The 25843-nt window shown below is 39.1% G+C and overlaps 2 protein-coding genes across 4 annotated transcripts in view; both read left to right on the forward strand.

The window, feature by feature from the left end:
- LOC445857 (ras GTPase-activating-like protein IQGAP1) overlaps nucleotides 1-9932 on the forward strand; it is an 81600-nt gene extending 71668 nt beyond the window's left edge. Inside the window, exons 35-38 of the mRNA XM_018255372.2 lie at nucleotides 1618-1784; nucleotides 2342-2464; nucleotides 6232-6340; nucleotides 9548-9932. Of these exons, the coding sequence (XP_018110861.1) occupies nucleotides 1618-1784; nucleotides 2342-2464; nucleotides 6232-6340; nucleotides 9548-9661 (513 nt within the window). The 3' untranslated portion in view covers nucleotides 9662-9932. The remainder of the gene's footprint in view (nucleotides 1-1617; nucleotides 1785-2341; nucleotides 2465-6231; nucleotides 6341-9547) is intronic.
- A 5568-nt stretch (nucleotides 9933-15500) lies between these two features.
- Nucleotides 15501-25843, forward strand: part of crtc3.S (CREB regulated transcription coactivator 3 S homeolog) — a 75095-nt gene continuing 64752 nt past the window's right edge. For 2 of the 3 annotated variants that reach the window (XR_001935067.2, XM_018255373.2), the window contains exon 1: nucleotides 15501-16215. Coding sequence is in view for 2 of the 3 variants with exons in the window: in XM_018255373.2 (XP_018110862.1) it covers nucleotides 16081-16215 (135 nt within the window). In the remaining variant the exon portion in view is untranslated. The remainder of the gene's footprint in view (nucleotides 16216-25843) is intronic. The other variant, XM_018255374.2, reaches the window with a different exon arrangement.

The raw sequence follows: 25843 nt of genomic DNA on the forward strand, positions 1-25843 counted from the left end.
TATGGGAAGCAGCACAGCAGTTCTCTTAGGTACCCCCAAGTGATTGTATTGACTTACCTGAAACCCCAGGGCCAGAGCTCCTATCAGCAAAAAACTGCACTGGGCTGAGGTTCTTCCAGTGAGGACCACAGAGCGGTCCTCTTCTGTCTTCCTCTTTCTTTGGGCGGCTGTGCATGCGCAGTAGATCGAAAAGCCGAACTAAAAAGTTGGCTATTTCGTTGTACTGCGCATGCATCTGCCCCGAGAAATTTGAAGAAAGAAGAAGCTGCTCCATGGTGTTCGTTGGAAAAACCCCAGGCTGTGCAGTTTTCTTCTGATAGGAGCACCGGCCTGGGGTTTCAGTTAAGTATATACAATCACTTGGGGGTACCTAATATTTGGCAAGTGCAAGATGACTTTCCTTCTCCTTTAAAGGAGAAGGAAAGGCTAAAATGAAGGAAGCTTTATCAGAAAGTTCTATATAAATACACCAGTAAACCCTCAAAGTAATTCTGCTCTGAGTCCTCTGTTAAAAGAACACAGCATTACTTTCCTTCTGTTGTGTACACATGGGCTTCTCTATTAGACTTCCTGTTTTCAGCTCAAACCTCCAGGGCTTGGCCTTGAGCATGCTCAGTTTGCTCCTCTCTCCCTTTTCCCCTCCCTTTTCCCCTTCTCTCCTCCCCTCCCTACTGTAATCTAAGCCCAGAGCTATCAGTGAGCAGGGAGAGACTCAAGCAGGAAGTGAACACACACCAAGCTAATATGGCAGCTGCTATCCTAAACAAACAGAGAGAGCTTCTAGAGCTGTTTATTCAGGTATGGGAAAGCATTCTACAGAATAAATACAGTGTTATAGCTTGCACTATTGTGGCTAATCTATTTACAACAAACTGCTTCAATAGCTTTCCTTCTCCTTCAAATAACCAAGATTTATTAGGCCATTTTAAGGTCATTTGTGGGTTGCACAGTGGAAGTTATATGAAATATAGTGTATTATTCTGACTCTGTACAAACATAAGAGCAAATCTGTTATCAGTTATGGCCACAACTAGCCATACCCCAAAACATCCAGGCCATTACCCCCAATTATACCAAACCACGTCAATGTTTTATGACCCTGGTAACTTTAAATGAATTATATATGCTTTTGAAAATAACACAAAATAGTTGTTCATATTGCAAGGCGGCTGCAATAACTGGCTGACTTCATCTTCGCCAATTGTCTGTTCACATAAGACACTTGAGAGACTGATTTTCTTCACAGCCCTATAATTCCTACAGATCCCTGTCAATCTGTCTGGAGTAAAAATTACATCTGCTGATGACTTGGCATGTGCATTAGGTAACTGCAGATATGGAATTGAGAGTTGCCACAGCTCTCTCTGTGCAGATGGCTAAATTGAAAAGTATTTCACTATATGGCCTACAGAATGATCACTTGGAACCCATTTTCCATGGATGGCCCCTCAATAAAAAGAGTGAATTATTGGGGAAGTTTGTGTACACTTAAGTCAATTCTTTTTAAAGAAGACAGATGTTTGAAATTTATATATTTTTTCACTCTATACGCAAATAAAAACCCTAATTATAGTCTTCAGTTGGCATTTTTGTCTAATTCCTTTTCCTGCTATTCAGGATATCCGTAATCAAAGGCGATACCGCCAACGAAGAAAGGCAGAGCTTGTAAAGCTGCAGCAGACACACACAGCATTGAACTCTAAGGCTATATTCTATGAGGAACAAGTGGATTATTACAAGAGTTATATCAAAACCTGTTTGGACAACTTGGCAAGCAATCGCAAGTAGGTTATGAGAGTAAATGCTGCTCAGATATCTTTAGAAATGTATTATTCCAGTCTCATGGAATATTTTATAGATTATTTTCTTCCTTTGAATTTTCTTTAGAGGGACAAATATAGAGGGACACCAGCTAGCAAGAAGCTAATCTGTTTTAAACTGAGACCAAAACTCCAAACCCACCTTAAAATGTTAGGAAATCCATATAGAATGATATGGAGTAATGAACTTTTTATACCTGCCCCACCCAAATGTAGGATTAGTTCTCTCTATTTTCCCTGGACAGTTTTCCACTATATGTAGGAACATTATTGTTGTTGGAATGTGGATCTATTCAAGCCCAAGGTTACTGATGCTTGATGTTGGCCTAGTTTGCACTTGGTTTGACGTTAAGTCTCTGTGCAGCCTTGTACCCTGGGGCATACGGTGCTGAAACAGCAAAGGGAGTTCTCCAAACTGATGCCATAAAGTAGGAAGTAAGGAATTGCCAAAAATACATTGCGCTATTCTAGGTTCTCATTTTAAATTATCTTGTATTTCTATATTTTATTCTTCACTCCAGGTTATCTAAGAAACCAGGACAAGCTAAAGGAAAGAAGAGTAAAAAGATATCATTGAAATACACTGCAGGACGGCTGCACGAGAAAGGTGTATTGCTAGAGATTGAGGACCTACAAGTAAATCAGTGAGTTCTGTTGGCTCTGACAGTGCCAGTGGAAATAAGTGAGGATGGCTGAGTAATAGAATAAGACATTTTCAAAGGAAATAGGGTTGTACGAATATCTTTGCTAAGACGTGGTTGCTCCAGGGTTTAGGTGGAGGATCCACTCTTTTTTTGGTTTCTACATTCCCTTGTGTGCATTAAGACGACAGGGATGGGCAAAATGTATAGATGCAGTAGCAGATACCACTGCAGTTATTTGCATGCAGTGCCTTACTGGCAGATGTCAGTAGCTAAATATCTTTAAAGGGAACATCACATTGAGCAAAATGTGGCCAATATGGTAGAGTTTGACAAAATGAAAATTTTCTACATAACATCCATCAATAGAAATCACTTGTTCTAATAACATCAATAAGTAACGGATGCTCTTCGCAGATTTCAGCAACACTGAATGAGTGATCACAACAACACAGCTTCAAGTGCTACTATGCTTTTCCCAGCCACCCTCACTTATTTTCATAGTGTCAATACTTTTGACTGTCAATTAATGTTATGTATATAAGTAAGGAAGAGATGGGGCGTGTGCAGTATCACTTCCAAAGTCACACTGTCCCAACTGCTCCTGATTTCCTGCTGCAAAGCATAGTGTAGGAGGGGGTTAATCAAGTTAATTTTCTCTGTGTTTATTAATACTATGCTAATACTATTAATACTATGCATAATACAGTTATGGGATCTGTTAACCAGAAAGCTACAATTCACAAGAAAGTTATCTCTCATAGACGCTGTTTTAAACAAATAATTCAAGATTTCTAAAATTATTTATTTTTCCTTGTGATAAGAAGTCAGTACTTTGTACTAGATCTAAACTACAGTATAATTGATCCTTACTGGAGGCAAAACATTCCTATTGGGTTTAATTAACATTTGAAAAATGTTTTAGCAGACCTAAGGTATGGAGAGCCAAATCACGGAAAGATCCCTTATCCAGAAAACCCCAGGTCCCAAACATTCTGGATATCAGGACCCGTACAGTTAGTTGCTATTTATGAATATTACTTGGATGTTTATTTTGGCAAGCCCTATCATATTGGTCAGAATTTGCTTAAGGTGAACTTCCCCTTTAACTTTTTGAGGCAGAAAGAAATATTCTTGTATATGTATGAAACTGGATCATTTAAGCGTTACCTTGTTAGTTTAATAGGGCTCACACTACAGCAGGTAAAACATATAGATCCAAAAAGCCCAGTGAATGGATATGTCGTACAATAACATAGTATGCACCTGTTTATTTTGCTATCATTCATTTGTACAGCTGCAGTTAAAACAACAGTAACACCAAAAAATGAGATGGTTTGATAGGTTTAAAGGAATGCTAATACAATGTAATGTTGCCCTGCACTGGTAAAACTTGTGTGTTTGCTTCAGAAACACTACTATTTTATATATAAACAAGCTGCAATGGGGGCAGCCATACAAGCACAGGATAAGTCCAATATAAGATATGAGAATCGAATGCAAAGAGCAGAAGAAGCAAAAGACAGAACTCTGTCTGTTAATTGGCTCATGTGACCTAACAAGTATGCTTTGTTGGTATGTTTGTGTGCACAGTAAATCGTACAATCCCAGGGGGCGGTCCTTATTTTTTTTTACATATGAGCTCTTTTATGCGATATCTTTTTATAGAGACCAACATTGTTTGGGGGGGTATAGTTTTCCTTTAACGGTTTGTATAAAAATTCAGTGAAGTCCAAAAAAGTCCTTAAAAGTTCATATTATCGTAAGGATGGCTTATGGTATCCTCCAAATCTATCCGTTGTGCCAATACCTGTGTGTTAATGAAATAAGCATAAGATTTATGGTGTGAAATCAAGATACACATAAATATGGATAAAAACAGTAAAATAGTTACATGAAGGACTTGCTCATTAAAAGAGCCTACCTACAGGGTACCTTGTTGTGACTGCTCAATCAATTGATATAGTTAAAAATTGCTCACATTTATCGTTAGACATTTTCTAGAGCTGGTACTCGCAACATTGTATTCTAAATTAGGACAGAAGTCAATATCTGTGGAGGAAGAGGATACAAAGATGAGCTTTTTTACTATAGAAAGGGAGATAAGCTCCAATAATCATTCAGGCCGGAAGGGGCCAACGTGTTCATTCTTTTGATCCAGTAAGCCTCCCGCTGTCCACGAGACTTTTTTTTATATTTCCTCCTCTTTTGGAATGAACCATCTTTTAGAGTACCAGCCATCTAAGCTGCATTAAGTTATAGCCTTGATTGTAAAAATGACTGGAAACAGGTGCATCAGTGGCCAGATCTATTTTAAAATTCCTTATATTAATCCTGTGTTATTTAATACGTACCTTCACCTGTCTAATAGTTTGTCCTATACAGTAAATTCCATACCGCATGAACATTTCAACATGTACACAACGTACTTGGTATCACAGGTAGAGAAGTCTTTTAACTTTATGGGGGTATCTTTTGTGGGATAGTAAACTGTTACCCTTCATAATCGATAAACAACAGATACAGCTTAGACATGGAAAGGTACACAATAGATAACAGATGAGTTCTGAAGAATCCTGTTGTGTGTTTTAGAGCTAATCTGTTATCTGCTGTGTATCCTGTGGCTTTTTTCCTTTTTCAACTTTGAATGGCTACACAGCAGCTTGTTTATATAAATTATTGTAGAATTTATGAAGCAAACACACCAGCTGTACCAGTACAGAGCAACTGTACAATATATTTTCATTAATTTAATTCATGTAAAGGTTTTACTGTTCCGTGACTAGGGATGCACCGAATCCAGGATTCGGTTCAAGATTCAGCCTTTTTCAGCAGGATTCGGCCGAATCCTTTTGCCAGACCGAACCGAATCCTAATTTGCATATGCAAATTAGGGGCGGGGAGGGAAAATTGCATGACTTTTTGTTACAAAACAAGGAAGTAAAAAATATTTTCCCCTTCCCACCCCTAATTTGCATAAGCAATTTCGGATTTGGTTCGGTATTCGGCCGAATCTTTCCAGAAGGATTCAGGGGTTCGGCCGAATCCAAAATAGTGAATTCGGTGCATCTCTATCCTTGACACAAGCTTTCAGACTTATAAACACGTTATTTACATTTCTCTAGTAAAGGTGTTTTTTTTGTTAATTTCAATACAATTTTCTCAAAGTCTCTTTAACTTGTTATATGACTTATTTATTTACAGCCTTGCTCTCTGTAGTAGTAGTTTCCTTTCAAATGCACCTTTCTCACAAACTCATTTAATTACATAATTTATATTCCCTTGCTTTGAGTAACACCCATCTTCTGCTTAGAGACGTACTTTCCTTTGGGTATTGCATCGCAGCAGTCTCCTAGTTCAATTGTCATTTTCAAAGATTGCATCATTTTTTTTTAAAAAAAAATCCTTATTACAGATGTAGACTGCTTTAGATGGCATTAAAATATACATAAACCTCTTAGCTCAGTTAAAATAGAATTGGTATTATGCAGACTTAAAAGCTTCTCCCCCACTTCATTTTAATTAATGTGACCAGAAAGGTGTATGTGGGAAAAGTTGGGGTATGCAAACATGGATAGTTATTTAAAAAGAAGGAACAATGTAAGAAAATATATATATACTTGCTATATATTTATTTTGGTGTCAGAGAAATATCTTTATTTAATGCCATTAGAGCACTCCCATGCATTGTCCTGTGACACGCCTCAGACATTATCGCATTCACCATCTAAGCATATGTCAATCTGTTTCTTATTCTTCTGTCTTTGAAGATTCAAGAACGTGATTTTTGAAATCACTCCCACAGATGAAGTTGGTGACTTTGAGGTGAAAGCCAAGTTCATGGGCGTTCAGATGGAAACATTCATGCTGCATTACCAGGTATGAGTTTGACAGCTAACTACAAAAATGAAGAACACAGCAACTCAAGCATTGTAGATCTTTAAGATCCACTTGTTGGTAAATGATATCACCCGTGGTTGGAGAGCCACATGGTCAGGAAGAATGCTTTGGACCCTATCGTGTCCTATTGAGAATTACTTTTATATGTTTAGTTATTTGTAAGCCCTATTATAATTACTTATGTATGGATCTTCCACTACCTTTAGCATACAGAAACAAGTTTTCCGCTTATATCATTTGAAAATGTCTTAATGCAAAGGCTTCAGACATAAAACCATTCCTCTTAGCACAATCACTCCCCCTCCTAAATAAAGTACAATACCTTGTAGCATATTTTTTCACAAACTTTTTTTTAACACTGTATTGGAATTAAATTATTCTAAGGCAGGAGAATGCAGTCTTTGGGGTATTCTGTCAGCTTAGGATATATAGCCTAGGTAAAATGTGTTTCAATATATACAGTACACTTAGGGGTAGATTTATGAACGGTTGATATGAAAAAAATTTTTTTGTCAAAACTCTCAAATTCGAATCGTGAGTTATCCAAACTCGATTCGAATTTAAGTCCGTGGGAGAGGTCCAGGGATCATTTTGGTGATGTATTCAGCTTTCCTGACATTCAAGTTTTTTTTTAAATTCAATTTAAGTTTTTCGAATTTGAAACGAATACTTTTCGGGACGATCAAATTCGTCCGAGCTGAGAAAATTCAATTTTATTAATACATTTTGATTTGAATTTTGATTTTATGGGAGTTTTAAAAAAAAAATAAAAAAAAAAAAAACTCACATGAACTCGAAATTTGACCCTTGCCTTATAATGTTTAGCAGGCCTGGACTGGCAATCTGTGGATTCTGGCAAATTACAATGGGGCTGCAGTAACTGTAGACAATAAGTAATTTTTGGACTGGTGGGGGCTGTTTGAGCCTCTGTGTATTTAAAATGCCACGCCTATTTATAATTCAAATCCCAGGCTGGATAGAATGTTTAGTTAATTAAATAAGGATACAATTTAGAGCACCTCTATGAAAAAAACAAGTGTCCCCTTCAAAATTGGTATCCCGTTTATAATCCACATGGGTATTTTAGGGACTCAACTGGCATCATGACCTATCTACACACACTTTCTCAGCACTTCTCAACTGCTTTCTTTCACAGGATACAGCTAAACACATTAAACCAATACTTGTATTTCTTCTTTTCATCATTTTGATTTATAACCAAAAAACTTATATGGATATCATCGTTCTCACATGCTATCTGTATAGTTCCCTGGTTACAGTTATTTATATGCAGTGTTATCACGAGCAGCCTAAAAAGTAGAGAAAGAGAAGTTAAAGGGGAATTTAAAAAACCTCATAATAAAAATAGTAGGTCACCTATTCATTCAGCATAATACATTACTGTGGTTGGACCAAAGAGAGTCTGGGGAAGAGGTGAAATAGGACTGTGAGCATTATAAAGGTGAGCCAAAGTTAAAGGAGTTGTGCACTTTTGAGTTAACTTTTAGTATGATGTCGACTGATATTCAGAGACAATCATTTTTTATTATGCAGCAGCTCTCCATGTTGCAATTTCAGCCATCTGGTTGTTAGGGTCCAAATTGTCCTAGCAACCATGCATTGCTTTGGATAAGAGACTAGAATATGAATAGTAGAGAATATAAAGATGAGTAATAAAAAGTAGCAATAATAATAAATGTGTAGCCTTACAGAGCATTTGTTTTTAGAGGGTGTCAGTGACCCCCATTTGAAAGATGGAAAGAGTCAGAAGAGAAAGGCAAATATTTTTTTTTAAAAAACTATAAAAAATAAACAATGAAGACCAGTTGAAATGTTGCTTAGATTTGGCTTTTCTATAACATACTAAACGTTAACTAAAGGTGAACCATGATCTTGCATTAGGCCTCTATATTGGATCTATAAATCCCACATTTTTGTAGATTGTGATGCTATTAAGCCTCTTCATTACAAAACAGATGATAAGCCTGGATTTAGCAGTTGGATAACCTCTAGAGCAGACTTCCATAGTGTAGCCTTTGTCTATTTTGTTCCTGTCTGTGAATATATTGGATTATTTTGTTCATCAGTACCCCTCCCTCTGGGAATTTCCCGGGGGGGAGGGGCGAGATAGGCGAGTTACATTTGTAATTATAGTAGATGAAGAAGAATACCATTTTGCTAATTTTTCTGGGACCAGACACCACTTATGAAGAATCTTGTAGGATGAACAAGATCATCCTTCCCATTACCTGGTCTAAAGATCTGGGGGCCATGCCATCTGGTGAGCCTCTAGATGGCATGGCCCTAGGCTTTCTCTTTACTAATCATTGCTAATTTTTGCATCACCGTCGTTAAAGGAGAACTAAACCCTAAAAATAAATAAAGATAAAAATGCCATGTTTTATACACTGAACTTATTGCACCAGCCTTAAGTTTCAGCTTGTCAATATCAGCAATGATCCAGGACTTCAAACTTGTCACGGGAGGTCACCATCTTGGAAAGTGTCTGCGACACTCGCATGCTCAGTGGGCTCTGAGCAGCTGTTGAGAAGCTAAGCTTAGGGGTCATCACAAATTATCAAGCAGATAATGAGGTTGCCTGTAATATAAGCTGATGCTACAGGGCTGATCATTAAATTCTGATGCTAATTGCACTGGTTTCTGTGCTGCCATGTAGTATTTATCTGTATTAATTACTAATCAGCCTTATATTATGACATTTATATTCTATGTGTAGTGTATATTGTGAGTGGATCCCTAAGCTCAGTAAGTTACAGCCGCACAGAGCATGTGCAGTGAATGAGCGGAAAAGAAGATGGGGAGCTACTGGGGCATCTTTGGAGACACAGATCTTTACTGCTAAGGGACTGTGGTTGTCTGGGGCTGCTACAGAAGCCCAAAACATAATGTACAACATTTCTAGCTACTTCTTTAGTTTCTTTCCTTGTCCTTTAATGCAGATGCAAAGAATACTTATTGTGACAATCACAGATCATTAAAATATAGGCAATGCTTTTAAAGTCAAAGGGACCTTGAGCTTGCTTTGAAAAATTGTGATTTTAATTACATTATTTAACTGTTTATTTGGTATATCAGCATTTTTATATATGGTAAAGATAGGGCTTAGAATTGTATATAGAGAAAATATTCTCATTTGCTAATGTGCACTTAACTTTTTTCGCGCAGGATCTTCTCCAACTACAGTATGAAGGAGTTGCTGTCATGAAGATGTTTGATCGTGCAAAGGTCAATGTTAACCTGCTCATCTTCCTCATCAACAAGAAGTTCTATGGGAAATAAGAAGAGTCATGGGAGAAGATAGGGGGACAGTTTGGGGAAAACATCATATGTATGTCCTGTCAAACTCGTCAGCCAACACAAACTGCTTTATACCTGCATGAGTCTGTGTGCCCGCCCTCTGCAAGCATCCATCTGTGTCATCCTGAATCCTGCTGTAAGAAAGCAGAAAGGCTGCGGTGCTTCCAAATATAGTGTTACTGTTACATATCATATTGTACCTAACTTAGGGAATCTATTTTGGATGTCATGAACAAACATTTATTTAGAATGCTGATTAGCAACAAGAGTACGTGCACTAATACACTATATATATATATATATACATATATATATACATATATATATATATATATATATATATATATATATATATATATATATATATATATATATATATATATATATATATATATATATATATTGTTTAAGTGTTTTATACTTTTTTTTTTTTGGTAGCATCTGATCGCCTGCCCGTTATTATTATTACTGATAGGGTAGATGGATCGAAAAGCTGTATAGACACAAATGTAAAAACAAGAAAGAATTTAACCTTGTCCTCAAATACTATTATATTTCATTAGTCAAAATCAGCCACAATGCAGTCTTCCCTGCTTCATTTTAATGAATTGTTTTACAGCAGTTGTAATGTGCATTACTACCTCCTTGGCAGCAGTTTTAGTGGAGGGTCATTGTTAAACATATTTTGCATATGTCCTGAAATGTAAGGCAAACATTGTCTGACACAGAAAAATCAGCTGAAATCAATCTCAACTATTCCAGTTTTACAGCAGTGACTTGTTAAACTATATTAATTAGTCCTCCTCCATATTAGTTATGCCTTTTATTAAGAATCCTCTGCATTTAATTTAGCTTGCACCACTGTCCGACTTATATGCAGTAGGTAGAATTGCTGCCAAAAGATGTATCAGCCATTGTTTTATGTGAACATAAATATTTAGGAAATATTTTTAATTTTGGAGTAGCGGTGGTTAGTGCCACCCAAAATTCCACTTATTTTTTTTCTTTTCTTTTAGATTGTCTTATGGCTTTTCTCAGGAAAATGTAAAAACATTTTTTTTTTTTTTTTAAATCTGAAGCTGGATAAATATTTAGAATCAAAGAGAAAATATATTGATGTTAGTTCCTTTCTCACATGCAGACATTGGAAAGATTGTGTTCATTCTTATAAATGCGCTATAGCCAATGGCATCTGATACCCAGTTCTGCTAATGCTGATATTCTTCTAGGGCCATGCTTGCGCACCACTTCAATTATAGCTTTTTAATGTTCAGAAAATATATTGTAAATTAAGTGCCAGTTTTCTATGAATGGCCACAAGCCTTTTTTTATAAATAGATATATTTCTTTACATTTATAATATAATACAGTGGCTTCACAAGTGGCAAGCACATTGTTAACTAACACTTCTGTCTTACTTTAATGCTTTTGCTGACAAGCTATGATCCAGCAATACGTATTTATTGAAGGTGGACAGGCCAATATGTGCTAATAGAAATATATTTTGCAAAATGATGCATCTATTTGTAATATAAGAATTCAAAACTTTAATTTTTAGGGAAATTATCTTATAAATCCGAGATTATTCAAATGCCACAACTCATGCAATATATTTAGTAAATTAAAAATAAACCCATGCTCTGAATTAAAAATTCCTTGGATATCTGGGATCTTCCCTTTTCTAAAACTTTTATTATTTATTAGTGGCCACGAGTAAAAATAACTTTCTTTAAAGTTATATTTATCCTTTGACAGTTTTGTAGAATATGGTCCCTTGTTTGTTCATGGGCCTATGCACCCACATCGTTATTTCTGTTCAACAAAATAAAAATCTAATTTGTATTGGTGTGTGTGAATTCTTTTTGATAGTGTATTTGTAAGTGTACGGTCAGAAGACAGGACACAATAGGGGCAACCAAAGTCTTAAAAAAAGATTATGCTAGAAATTATGTTATACATGGATAGTGATGCACTGTATACACTATTTCAGGATTCAGTCAAATCCTTTGTGAAAGATTTGGCCGAATATCGAACCAAATCTAAGCCCTTATTTGCAGAACCGAGGGGGAACCACTGTTGGTGCCGTTAAAAGAAATTCTGACTTTCTTGTTTGTGTCAAGCTTAATCATAAGACACTTGACACTCCTCCATTTTCACCGGTTGATTGATATTGTGACTTTCTTTCCCAAAGCCTTCATTTGGGGTGACTAGATTGGAGGCTATTCAAGGCAAGATTAGAGGAGAGTGTCCTCAATACTTTTGGAAGCCTAAAACTTGACAGATGAGAAAATGGCCTATTAGCCTTGTGATGCCTTTGTTAATAGATATATGGCCAGAAATGACAGCAAAGAATCCTTGGTTCCTTGGTCAAACTAATGGATCTCACTGTGTGTGTGTGTGTGTGTGTGTACTGAAGTTAGTCATTTTTGGTAAAAACGAATTATAGATATACTTGGAACTATGGCTAAAGGTCTGGTTTTGGCAAAGATATGCAGTCTTGTGCCTTTATATGGTCATGGAACTCCTTGGTGACTTATAGTATCCTTATACAGTATATTACAATAGGAGGTATGTTTTTCACTATACAGGTATGGAATCTGTTATCCAGAATGCTTGGAACCTGGGAATTTCCAGATAACATCTTTCTGAAATTTGGATCTTCATGCCTTAAGTCTGCTAGAAAATCATGTTAACATTAAATCACCCGAACAGGCTGGTTCTGCTTCCAGTAAGGATTAATTATATCTTAGTTTGGATCAAGTACAAGGTACTGTTTTATTATTACAGAGAAAAAGGAAATCATTTTGATTATTTGGATAAATATTTTGGATGAAATGGATTCTATGGGAGATTCTGTAATGCTGAGCTTTCTGAATTACGGATCCCATACCATCCACAGGAATAGGTCACATTAAGTACCACAAAATTCAGCAAGGGATCACAATTTTAATTCAATATATTATATTATAGTTTCATTGTAAACAGCAAATAAAATAGTATTGTAAAAGTGATACCCATATTGGCTAACAATAAAAATACATTGCAAGCTTTCGGAGCACCAAGGCCCCTTCGTCAGGCAAAATACAAATGAAAGCTAGAAAGGCACAGCATATATACTGTTAGATCAGTGAATACCTTTCACTGATGGAAAGCTTGCAATGTATTTTTATTGTTAGCCAATATAGGTATCACTTTTACAATACTTTTTGTATTTGTTTGTTTTTTTTATTTGTTATTTTTGCTAACACGGTACCACAGTTTTTGTATTGTAAACAGCATAACATTCAGGAGATTACACTGGGAGCCCTTGCATAACTATTTTTATGTTTGAGATACGTTTGGCTGCACTTAATTTTATTCTAGTTTATTAATTACATTTTTTTCTAAGCGGGTTGAAGGTGTACAGAGTACAATGATATAAGGGAGCCCTACCAGGGTTCCCCTCCTAGCATATTGTGCCCATAAACACAAAGCTGACTTTCCACAAATATATTGCATAGGTTATTCTGCACAGGCACACTGTCCCTGCTAGATCAGGGCTCACTGCATTTGTGGTTAGACTATGATAGCTCCCAGCATTTTACTTTCCTTTACATGATGTGAATGGCAATAATGGGAGAAAATATATTGTCACATTTACATCAGGATTTGATCTACTCCATCCTCCCCACCCCTGCTTTGGCCTCCGCAGGGTTATCAGATAGATACATATATAGATTTTGCATTCTAAGGGTATGATGGTGGCATATATGAACAGAGGGGGGGGGGAGCGCATACAGTTTATGGGGCTCATTTATAAACAGTGGGCAAAATTACATCTGGGCAGTGACCTATAGCAAGCAATTATACATTTGCTTTTTTTCTACTTGCAGTTGGCTGAAAAAAAAGCTACTCGCTGATTGGTTGCTATAGGATACTGTAGAGTTGCCACCTTTGCTGGGGCTGGGGAGTGGGGCAGATAATATAAGAGGGGGGCGACATCAGGGTGGGACTGATTTTGTGGTGATCAGTGTTTACTTTCAAAATCTTTTCAAGGTTTCACCCGGACAACCCTTCCAAATACCAGGCTGTCTGGGTGAAATCTGGAAAGGTGCATACCTCCCAACTGTTCCGTTTTGAGTGGGACAGTCCCACTTTTGACAGCTCAACCCTCAGTCCCGCATTTGTACTGAAAAGTCCCCTTCTCTGCACTGAACAGCCAGAAATAGATACAAAGTTTCTGGTGGCCATAGACCTGCAGATTTACCTTCATATCGGATGAACGGTCGTTCGGTGCCATCTCTCGACCTGCCACTAACCATTCAGATCAAATAAAGGAGTAAAATAACAGATCAGACAATGTTCTGCCCCTGACAGCAATCGTACGAAAGTTATGTCCGACAAAAGCTGGTGACAGTCTCCCTCTGCTATTGTCAGATCAGCAATACATGCAGAGATATTATCAGTAGCCGACAGAAATGTTCTACACTTTCCAATCGTCTGAACGACCGAACGACATTGCACGAAAAATTACGGGACTCTCCACACATGGTGGAAAATCGTATGGAACGGAGATTCGTACGATCAAATCTTTGTGTCTATGGCCAGCTTTAATTGGCTTTTGGCAGAAAGCCCAGAACAGCCACCAGATGCACTAAGATACTTTTGTAACAATTTTGAGGTACGCAAATAAGTAATTGTAACAATTAAGATAAGCAGGTCTCTTGGAAGAATTTAGACTCACAGCTTAAAGTGCAATTCACCTTCATTAGCATAATAGTAATAACTGAAAGAAAAAAAAACAGGAATGTGTGAAGGTGTGGCCACAAAATGGGCGTGGTAAAAACATTAGTCCCGCGGCAACTCTTTTTGTCCCTCTTTTTATTGCCAAAATTTCCAGAGGTATGTATGTTCATATATGCCACCACTTCAGAATGAAGCTTAGCAAACATCTACATACCCCTAAAGTCATGAATGGATATGAGCCCCATTCCTGGGAAAGCACATGAGAGCAGTGTATTCAAGATGTTCCTAAAAGAACAACTTACTCCCTGCCACCAAGGGCATAATACTTCAGTCCTCCGATGTTTAAAGGAACAGTTCAGTGTAAAAACTATGATTGAAACAATAGTAAACAAATGGGACTATAGTACTCTGTTTTTTTTTCTTTCTATTTTACCATCTTAATTTAAGCTGAATAACAGTTAAGTAACGTGAAAAATGGATTGGATTGTGTAAACCTTATTTGACCACATCCCCTGATTTTAAGTTTTTCCCTCGTTTTACATTGTTGTTTTGTGGTCCCACCTATTTATTATGCACAATACATTTCCCTGATTTTACATTTTCCTGGATTTTATATAATTTTTTTTCTGGTCCCCTGAAAAACATAAAATGAGGGTTCTAATATAGTTAGTTAGCCAAAAATGTATTGTATAAAGGATGGAGTGACTGGATGTGTAACATAATAGCCAGAACACTACTTCCTGCTTTTCAGCTCTCTAACTCTGAGTTAGTCAGCAACTATAAGGGGGGCCACATGGGACATAACTGTTCAGTGAGTTTGCAATTGATCCTCAGCATTCAGCTCAGATTCAAAAGCAACAGATATGACCCAATTTATTGTTGTTATATGCAGTGTACCAAGTTGTAATGAATAGGAGCTGGATATTTTATGCAGGTGTTAGTGACACACTATACTTCCCCCGCCTATTAGTCCACAACACACAACTAATTAGCTCCGGCCACAAGGTTTATTGGGGAAAACCCAGCCTAAATGTCAGCCCATTCGCTCACACAACACTCACTCTCGGGGCACAGGGCGGAATCTTTGGGGGAGGGGAGGGGCCAGGGACAGTTTCAGGCCGCCAGTAATGTGCCAGAGCCTAGGGGAGAGACCATTCCCAGGGCGGGGGAGTTTTCTGTGGCTGCTAGTAGCGTGCCAACGTTAGGGGAAGAGGGGGCGGTCTGTGGTTGCTAGCGAGGTGCCAAGGGGAGGAGCCTATCCGGCGGTGGGCTGTCTCTTGCTGCCAGTGACGGGGGCGGATACTATGCGGGGAGGCTGAGTGGGCGGGACTCAGTTCCAGGCCTGAGTGATCGCTGCTGTCAGGGAGTGGTTGTACAGTCGGACCCGCCGGACGTTTGAGTTTAGCAGCAACTGGATTGTACAGACGGGGGAGCTTCCGTAGTTGTGGCCGCTGGTGGATTTGCTCATCCTGGATGGCTGTGCAGAACTTGTGGGGCGGCAGTAGGCAGGGCCTCTCCTGAGCAAGTGGCAGCAGCAGCCGGACCCTCCATGACGGGCTGAGTAGTGTCGGTCCCGCAGGGACTGTAGGAAGTGCGAGTCACCAGCGGACTCCCCTCAATTCTCCCACAAGTATCTCCCCCCCTCCCTCCGCAGGGAGAGGAACCCGAGCTGCGCCATGACTGCCACCCCGGCCGCCAGCAGCTCCTCCAACCCGAGGAAATTCAGCGAGAAGATCGCGCTGCACAACCAGAAACAGGCCGAGGAGACGCGCGCTTTTGATGAGCTCATGTCAGACCTGACAGTGTCCCGGGTAAGGAACTGACTTAATCTCCTCCTGACAGCTGCCGTGCGGGGGCGGAACTGGGGCTCAGCCTGCTGCTGTTGGACTACAACTCCCAGCATGCCCCGGGAGTAAGTGCTGTAGTGCAGCAACAACAGCTGTAAAGACCATAGTTCCCAAACTAACTGCCCCAGTGACAACGTGTTTTAAATCAATTGCAGTAATGGGATTAGTAATCTGCAACCCTAAACTCCCAGCATCCTCTACCAGCCATGTCTATTGGACCTTAAAGGAGAAACAAACCCTTAATAAAAATAACCCCTACCCTACATAGACCCTCCTCCCCCCCAGCCTATCTGCCCCCTCCTCCCTGGGCAAATTCCCATAAGTCTTTACTTACCCCTCTGTGCAGATTCTGTCCAGCGGAGTTCACAGGCGCCATCTTCTTCTCTTCGCTAATCTTCGGAATGAGGCCGACGAGGTGGCGCATGCTCAGTTGGAGTAATTTTCTATTTCGCTGCACATGCACCACGAAAATATCCAAAGCGCCGGTCTCATTCCGAAGATTACCAAAGCAGCTGGAGATCTCTCTCTGCTGGACAGAATCTGCAGAGGGGTAAGTAAAGAATTAGGGGCATTTGGCGGGGGGGGGGCAGCTAGGCTTGGATTGAGGGGGGGTCTATGTAGGGTAGGGGGGGTAGGGTCGGGAAGCTCGACACTTTGTATTTACTAATAATGATGAAATCACAGGTCTGACTGTTACAGGATCAGAGCTCTGGTTACTCTGTAAATGTGCTGATGTGTGTGTATATATATATATATAATGTTTGCATGTGTGTGAGAGTAGTGGCGGATCCCAGCATAGACAGTTCCTAGAGAGGGGGTTCATCACATACACACACTAGCAGCAGGCGTGACACTGAGGCCATGTGTGTTGGGTTGATAGGAGCTCGGCATGTTTCCAGTACACATGACTTCTATGTATATGTGAATGTGACCTGCAGAATCATCACACAGCGTGCAGAGATTGCATGACAGCACTGGACCTATTGTAAGGTTTATTGTGGGGCCACAACTGCCCCTGGGGGGGGGGCAGACAACGACCCTGTAGTTTAGCATCAACTTTATTGGGAGAATTAACCCTCAAGGGTGTTGGCAGTAGCAATCAGCACTTTGTAGGCTGAATCTTCTTCTGTTTACTTGCCCTTTGTATATATCCTTTTAAGAAACCTTGCAAAGCATTCACCAGTTTCACTGATTGTTCAGCCAGCACTGATTTGATATAAAAGGTTCTAGTTTACTTTCAGTTTTAGCAGTTATCAACAGACATTTCAATGTTTTTTATTATTTTAAATGAATATTGCATGTGGTTATATCTGTATACGCATACAGCAAGAGATGAGCTACATTTAAAGGGGTTGTTCACCTTCCAACAATTCCCATAGGGAGGAAGCACACCAAACATATGATTTTGCCTTTTAGGACATTTATTCAGCAGTGTTGGCACAAGCTTTCGGGGTCAACCCCTTCCTCAGGTGCAATAAAAATCAAGTGAACATCATTGCATTAAATACCTTTAACACCATGTGAGCTATCATGTGATACAATTAACTGTTTAGTGCTCGATCCCATTCCTCTTTATATAATGGTTTATAAATATCCCAAAATTCATGAAGGAAAGAAGAATCCTTTTAGGAAAATTCATTGCCTGCAATATAACAATAAATACTATAAATAACTCATTTAAAACAGTGCATACCTGTAACAGTGCATACCTGTATCCAGGATACCACTGATTTCCTGGATAAAATAATGGATGTAAAATTGCCAGACAGGAAGGTACTCTTGTGCTCTTTGGACGTATGTGATCTATACTCCACAATTCCACATAGTGAGGGCATTGAAAGCATAAGACAATACCTAACCAAATTGGATAAAAAAAATCATGAAATTAATTTTGCTTGTGAAATTTTGGAGATGATATTGACCAGAAATTATTTTGTATTTTTTGAGCAATACTATGTCCAGCAGATAGGCTGCGCTATGGGGGCCAATATGGCGCCTATATATGCAAATACGTTTATGCATGATTTTGAAAATAAGTATATCCTTAATAACAATATGTGGAACAAGTATATATTGCAGTATTGGCGCTATATGGACGATATTTTTCTGATCTGGGATGGTACTGTGGACCAATTTGAAATGATGGTGAAAAATTTAAATGAGGTACATAATACCATCAAATTTACCTCAGTATGGTCGGAACAAGACCTAGCCTTTTTGGATGTTAAAGTATCTATTGAAAATAATACCCTGTCTACAGCAATCCATTATAAGCCTACAGATTGTAATACAATATTGTTACCATCAAGCTGTCATCCACCGGGGGTGTTTAAAGGACTTCCACGCAGCCAGTTAAGTCGGGTGAGACGTATTACGTCTAAAGAAAATGTATTTGAACAGGAAGCCGATGCTATGATAAAAAAATTCTCACAAAGGGGATATGACAGGGACCAACTTAATGAGGTAAAACAAGACCTTAAAGTAATGGAACGAAAAAGGTTATTAATAAGAAGAGAAAGAAAGGGGAAACAAAAAAATTCTCAGATACCATTTGTTTCAACTTTTGGTCGCCAGACACCATATGTTAGGCGAATAATTTTGAAACATTGGAGGATACTACAAAAAGATAGAGAAATGGGTAAACTGTTTAAAGATCCGCCATTATTCTCGTACAGAAGAGGAAAATCGATAGGACAGACAGTGACTAAAAAAATCCTAAAAAAAGATAAAAATTTGGGATTATTGGCACCTTTAAAAAATGGCACATTCAGATGTGGTGAATGTGCACATTGTAATGGTATCCTGAAAGGGGACATTATAGCACATCCATCCAAGGGCTATCCAATAAAATTGAATGGGCATTTTACCTGTAACAGTACAGGAGTCATTTACATGATAAAATGCCCATGCGGACTTACCTATGTGGGACAGACGAGTAGATCTATAAAAACTAGACTAAATGAACATAAAAGTAGTATTCGAAACTTTACACCAGATACAGAGAAACAGGAAAATAAGAAAGAAAATTTGTCTGAAATGTCGGTGGCAAAACATTTTTTCCATAATAAACATACGGTTGCCCAATTAAGATGGAATATATTGGAACAGGTAACTACTGAGAGGGGAGGTAATATAAGAAAACGGTTGCTGCAACGAGAAGCAGTGTGGATAAAAAGATTGGATTCCCTAACACCTATGGGATTAAATGAAAGTTTTAACATGAGATGTTTTTTATAATATGTAACAAGCCTCTATTAGGCTACAATAGTAACGTTACTCGGTGAAGGATAATGTATTAATTGCTTTTTGTAAAAGTTTTAATATTGTTGCAAATAATGTTTGATACAAGTATGTTTTAAATGAGTTATTTATAGTATTTATTGTTATATTGCAGGCAATGAATTTTCCTAAAAGGATTCTTCTTTCCTTCATGAATTTTGGGATATTTATAAACCATTATATAAAGAGGAATGGGATCGAGTACTAAACAGTTAATTGTATCACATGATAGCTCACATGGTGTTAAAGGTATTTAATGCAATGATGTTCACTTGATTTTTATTGCACCTGAGGAAGGGGTTGACCCCAAAAGCTTGTGCCAACACTGCTGAATAAATGTCCTAAAAGGCAAAATCATATGTTTGGTGTGCTTCCTCCCTATGGGAATTGTTGTATGAAAACCAGGCTTGGAAGTAGCTGGAGGAGTTGAATGCACCCTAAAGGAAAAAGGAAAAGTAAGTGGTGTGCCGAAGAATATGTATGCAGGTATATGTTGTTCACCTTCCAACACATTTCAGTTGGTTTCAGACAGTTCACCAGAAATAAAGACTTTTACCAATTACTTTCTACTTTCTATATGTGACTGTTTTTCTAATATTAAAGTGTAAGTCTAATTTTTCATCTTTCTAAAGCAGCTCTGGGGGGGGGGTCACCTACCCTCTACACTGATCTAAATAGAAACATTTAGTTAATACATTTCTTTTCTTTGTCCTTGCTGTGCAGAATCTCTGGGTTTCATTACAGGCAGCTGTTAGAATTGATACAATAGTTGCTAATACTCCTGCTGCTCAGAAATGTATCAACTCAATGTTGCAAAATTGTAACAGTTTAGCATCTGAATTACTAAGTTGCCAGACTGAGACACCAAAGACAGGGACATTCAACTTTACATTTTGGAAAAACTTTAAAAAATGGAAAGTAATTGAGAAAAAAGACTTTATTTCTCGAGAACAATCTGAAAACAACTGAACTAAACATCTTGTATGAAAGGTGAACAACCCTTTTGATATTGTTTATGATTTTAGTGGCTTTTCAGTGGCCTTGCAACCACCCCTTGTTCCTGTAAGACAAAAAAAATTATTATTTTCATCTGTGATAACTTGATTTCTATAATGTACATGGAATAGCCTTTTCTTTGAAATATAAGTCATGTTTTCAATAGCAGTGTGTTTGCTATCACCTCTGCTGTATTCAGCCATCTTTTATCTGGTGTCACTGTCTCTTTAAATTGGTGTCCCCAGATGCTGCAGTAACATTTCAGCATGCCTTGACCCTTAATTTTATGCCAGAGGTTGCCAGGAGTTGAAATGTAACCACATTTAGGGACCCAAGTTTGTAGAACTTTACATTAATCAAAACTGCAACCCTGTCAGTCTGTCATGAATGAGGCTGTTTGTTTGATTTTCCTTCCCGACCATTTCACCAATACAGCACATTTCTTCCAGGCTTTGCACTGTTTGGATGTTTCCTCCTGTATGCAGTTTAAAAGGATATTTTACATTTATATTACCATTTAGTAGGGGTTTGAGACAATTTACAGCTGGTCTTGAATTTTTGTGTGTGTTTTTTATATTCCCTGTTTTTAATTTAGCTGTTTTCCGGTTTGGAATCTGGTTGCTAGGCACCAGTTTGACCTAGCAACCAGGGAGTAGCTTAAATAATAGAATGGCAGAAGAGTAAGGGCCATAACAGAAAGATAAGTAAAGTTGGCCATAATAGACACAAGATATAGTCGCACGAATCAAAGTTCCGTATGATTTTCAGACCTTGTGTGGATCGCCCCAACATTTTTTGTACCATCGACGATCGACAGGTTAGAAGATTTCTGTCAGCTAACGATAATTTCTCTGCATGTATTGCCTATCTGACGATATCAATGGGTGACAGTTAGTATTATTTGTTGCGCCGGCTAGTTGCGCGCTTCTGCGCATGCGCGAAAAGACACTTCAGCGCATAGATGCTTCTGTGCATTTGCGAATCGACACATGCGTTCGCGTACTCGCACAGATGGGCGGTTGGCAGAGAGGGACCGAACTAGGGGTAGGAGTAAGTACGTGCCTGGCGCCCCTCCACCTTTGCGCCCTAGGCACGTGCCTACTCTGCCTACCCCTAGTTCCGGCCCTGCTGTCACAGCCAGAACATTGTCTGATTTGTTCTTTTACTACTTAATTAATCTGTATGGTTAGTGGCAGGTCGGAAGATTGCGAGGTCTGATCATTCATCGTAGATTAGTAAGTAGGGGGCACTTTGTAACAATCTTTAAAGAAAGTAGTCTCTGTAGAAAAAAGGAAAGAACCCAAATTACAATTAGAGTTGGAGTGTGCGGTCCCAGCAGATCTCGATCGGGATAATCTTATCAAACAATCACAGCTGATTGGGTGCTGCCACTTCAAAAAAAACTGGATGGTCAAGCCAGGAGTGATCTAAAAATAGATAATAAGAAGGTCGCACTCCCCTGGTGTAAAATCTTCTCAAACAATTTATTAATTGTAGATAAAATGTACTTACAATATTTGCAGGCATCGATAGCGTATAATAACCCAATTGGAAGATTCGATTTCCGTTAACGTGCTTTCCAAAGATTCAAGTCCCAGTACCGAGTTTCTTCACTCAAGGCGACTTCTTCAGCGTTAATAAATAAATATAATGCCTCTTGACATAAATATTTCCTGAGGCAGAAAAGGCCCTCCGCCGTCCAGCAGTAATATCAGAGTCGCACAGTGGATTCTGTATAAATAATGCTTCAATTACCATCTATCAGGTGAATTTTGCCCACAAGTAAAAATGTCTCCTGTTGATCATCGGATACAGGGGTGAAATCTGCACATCTTTGACCAGTTTAAGAAAAAGAGCAATAACAAAATTATAGCTTTATAGGGCAATGGATTTTTGGCTGCGGGGGTCAGTGACCCCGAACAAACAGGTAGCTGGAAAGATGCAAAATAGGTAGGTAGACAATTAAAAAACTACACAAAAAATACCAATTAAAAGTTGCTAAGTTATTTTGTACCATACTAAAAGTTCACTTAAGGGTGAATGAATGAGGGTAGGACTACTCGGACGTTTTCGGCGTGATATGACGAGCTGCGACAAAACGCCGCCGACAAATCGCATGCAACAGAAATAAGGTAAGAGATAGGGTCGCTGGGTTGATCCGTCGTGACATGACTGTCGGGTGCAGACGCTGCACGTTGCGGCGGCGGTTTTGTTGCATCACGTCGGATCGTCCTACCCTGAATGAATTATTGTTGTCCACATTCACAAAGTCCTTCCTGATGCTGCTCCTATGTGTACCATCTTGTTACTGGAAACTCCTCTATCCACATCCATGACCTCTCCAGTGTTGCAGCTAAACTTGACCATCTGCTGACACTACCCATCAAAGTTCTAGGAAATAAGGGAAATACTTTGTTTACAGATTTTATAAGTTTATCAAGCAGCTACAAGTTAGATATTTTCTTGGCAGCAACAATCCTATTTTGCATATGAAAGTTTTACAGAGAGCCATAATAGCTGTGATCATGGATCAACTTGTACTATGAGCTATCTTCCATAACCCTGTATTCCCTCACTTGCTAAAAATCCGACCCCTTCTTAAAGGGGAAGGAAACCTAGTCGGCGCAAACCCCCCACCCCCTCCCGTTTGTTGCCCACCCTCCCTCCTCTCCCCTGGCCTACCTGTCCCGCTGGGCAAATGCCCCTAACTTGTTACTTACCCTTCTGCGCAGGTCCAGTCCAGGGAGTTCACCGACGACATCTTCTTCCACGCGATCTTCTTCCTGCTGTGAACGGCGTTTTGGCGCATGCGCAGTAGGATCATTTTGCCAGTACGGATCTACTGCGCATGCGCCAAAAGTTACGCGCATGCGCAGTAGATCGTACCGGCGAAATTATCCTACTGCGCATACGCCGTTCAAAGCAGGAAGAAGATCGCGTGGAAGAAGATGTCGTCTGGGAACTCCCTGGACTGGACCTCCGCAGAAGGGTAAGTAACAAGTTAGGGGCATTTGCCCAGCGGGACGGGTAGGCCAGGGGGGAGGAAGGAGGGAGGGCAACAAACGGGAGGGGGGGTTTGCGTCGACTAGGTTTCCTTCCCCTTTAAAGCTATCTAATGTATCAGCCTGTACAACTGATTCAGGGAGAGAAATTCACATCTTCACAACTCTCACTGGAAAAAACCCTTTCGAATATTTTGGCTGAACTTCTTTTTGTCTAATCGGAATGGGTGACCGTCAGTTGGAAAGACCTACAGGTATGGGACCTTTTATCCAGAATGCTCGGGACCTTGGGTATTCCGGATAAGGGGTCTTTCCGTAATTTGGATCTTCATACCTTAAATCTACTAGAAAATCATGTAAACATTATATAAACCCAATGGGCTGATTTTGCTTCCAATGAGGATTAATGATATCTTAGTTTGGATCAAGTACAAGGTACTGTTTTATTATTACAGAATAAAAAGGAATTTTTTTAAAATGTGGATTATTTGATTATAATGAAGTCTATGGGAGACAATCTTTCCGTAATTCGGAACTTTATGGATAACGGGTTTCCGGATAACCAATCCCATACCTGTACTAGTAAATAAAGCATTAGAGAGATTATTATATGATCCCCTTATATATTTATACATAGTGTGAACATCCCCAATTTGGCCAGTCTTTCCTCATAGCTATGCCCCTGAAGAAGCCGCTGATGCGGCCAAACGCGTAGGGCAGCATAGGTGGACGGTGGTGAGAATAGCTCCGACTGCTCCCAACGTAGGCAGGCAGGTTCGCCGCATGGGAACGGAAGGGGGCAGCAGAACTTAGTGTCATACTTACCTGACTTGAAGGGCTCTCTAAAATTAATGTTTACGCTGATGTACTGCTTACAGTACCATCACACGTCCACCTGTGCAGTTTTTAGCTTTGTGGTTTTATGGACACAGCTCTGCGCTATTAAACGCAGTGGGTCTGTTGGTTGTGGCATTACGTTCACGCTTGGTGTGTTCTATTTTTAAACCGTGTTATTAAAAGTTATATTTTAAATATGGGATCATAAGTGCATTAATTATTTAAACTAGCATTGGCGGTCTGAACTGGGTTGCTGGGAGTTGTGGGGCAGGCATTCAGATTATCTGGATCTCTGACCCTCACTTCAGTTGTTCTTTATAGTTTGATACATTGTATTCAACCTTGCAGATCAGCCAAGCATAGTACATTGTTATAACTTGGATGCCTTTCCATAATAGTGTGAACATCCCCAATTTGGCCAGTCTTTCCTCATAGGTAAGATTTTCAATACCTTTTACCAGCTCAGTTGCTCTTCTTTGTACCCTCTCTAATACAATAGTGTCCTGGTTGAGTGATGGAGACCAAAACGGTACGGCATGTTCTAGATGGGGCCTTACCAGTGCTCTATACAGTGGAAGAATGACCCCTTCCTCCCGTATTCTTTACAGTTATTAGTTATGTACCCTACAGTAAGTTTACCAGATTACCATTAGAAGTTTCAGGGACACCTCTAATAAATGCATGTTACAGGGCTGCATTGATTGCAATTTTCTTTGAATGCAGTCAGTGCTACCTTTCTAGATGTGTCCCTGAATTTTCAAGTGATCTGGTAGCTTACTGGACTCTGTCTGGATGCCTCCTTTGCCACAATGGTGCTTATTTTATGCATGATTTTTAGATTGAAAGCAAAAATACACCATTATTATTTTTTACAAGAACAGGCTAAGGGCAGTGGTGTATGAGGCTGTTTAAGGCTCTTTTAAGTAGTCCAAAAAACTGTGTTGACAAACTTCCCATACCTCTCTCGTCCATATTTTAGGTGTTGTTCTTTAAAATTGTCATCATTTTGGGTACTTCAGTACAAATTCTTTAATGGGCTATCCCATCCTCTAGAATGTGTCCCCGTTCACAGAAGGGTGTCCACTGTACTGTGCCTGCCCATTTCTTTTGTTTTACTGTGATTACTGTATTACTGTCAGCGCTTGTCACTTCCACTTACTAATGTCGAGTAATGCAGGAAATGCTGCAACAATATAAATAATGACAACAATAATGAATCCCATGAGAATATACTGTGTATAAGGATATATGCACCAGCTTTCAACTTGCAAATACAGTAGAACCCACATTTTAGGTTTTTCATGGGGACCAGGAAAAATTATGTAAAATCCGGAAAATGTTAAATCAGGGAAATGTGTTAAAGTAACCTTTTCTTCAAGTACTGAAAGGATATAAGCACAAGAGTGGGTTTTACTTTGAGATACAATATTTACTGTGTTAATAACAAGGGTTAAACATTGCAGCATTAATGTTACACT

The sequence above is a fragment of the Xenopus laevis genome, chromosome 3S, assembly GCF_017654675.1.
Source record: "Xenopus laevis strain J_2021 chromosome 3S, Xenopus_laevis_v10.1, whole genome shotgun sequence".
NCBI lineage: Eukaryota > Metazoa > Chordata > Amphibia > Anura > Pipidae > Xenopus > Xenopus laevis.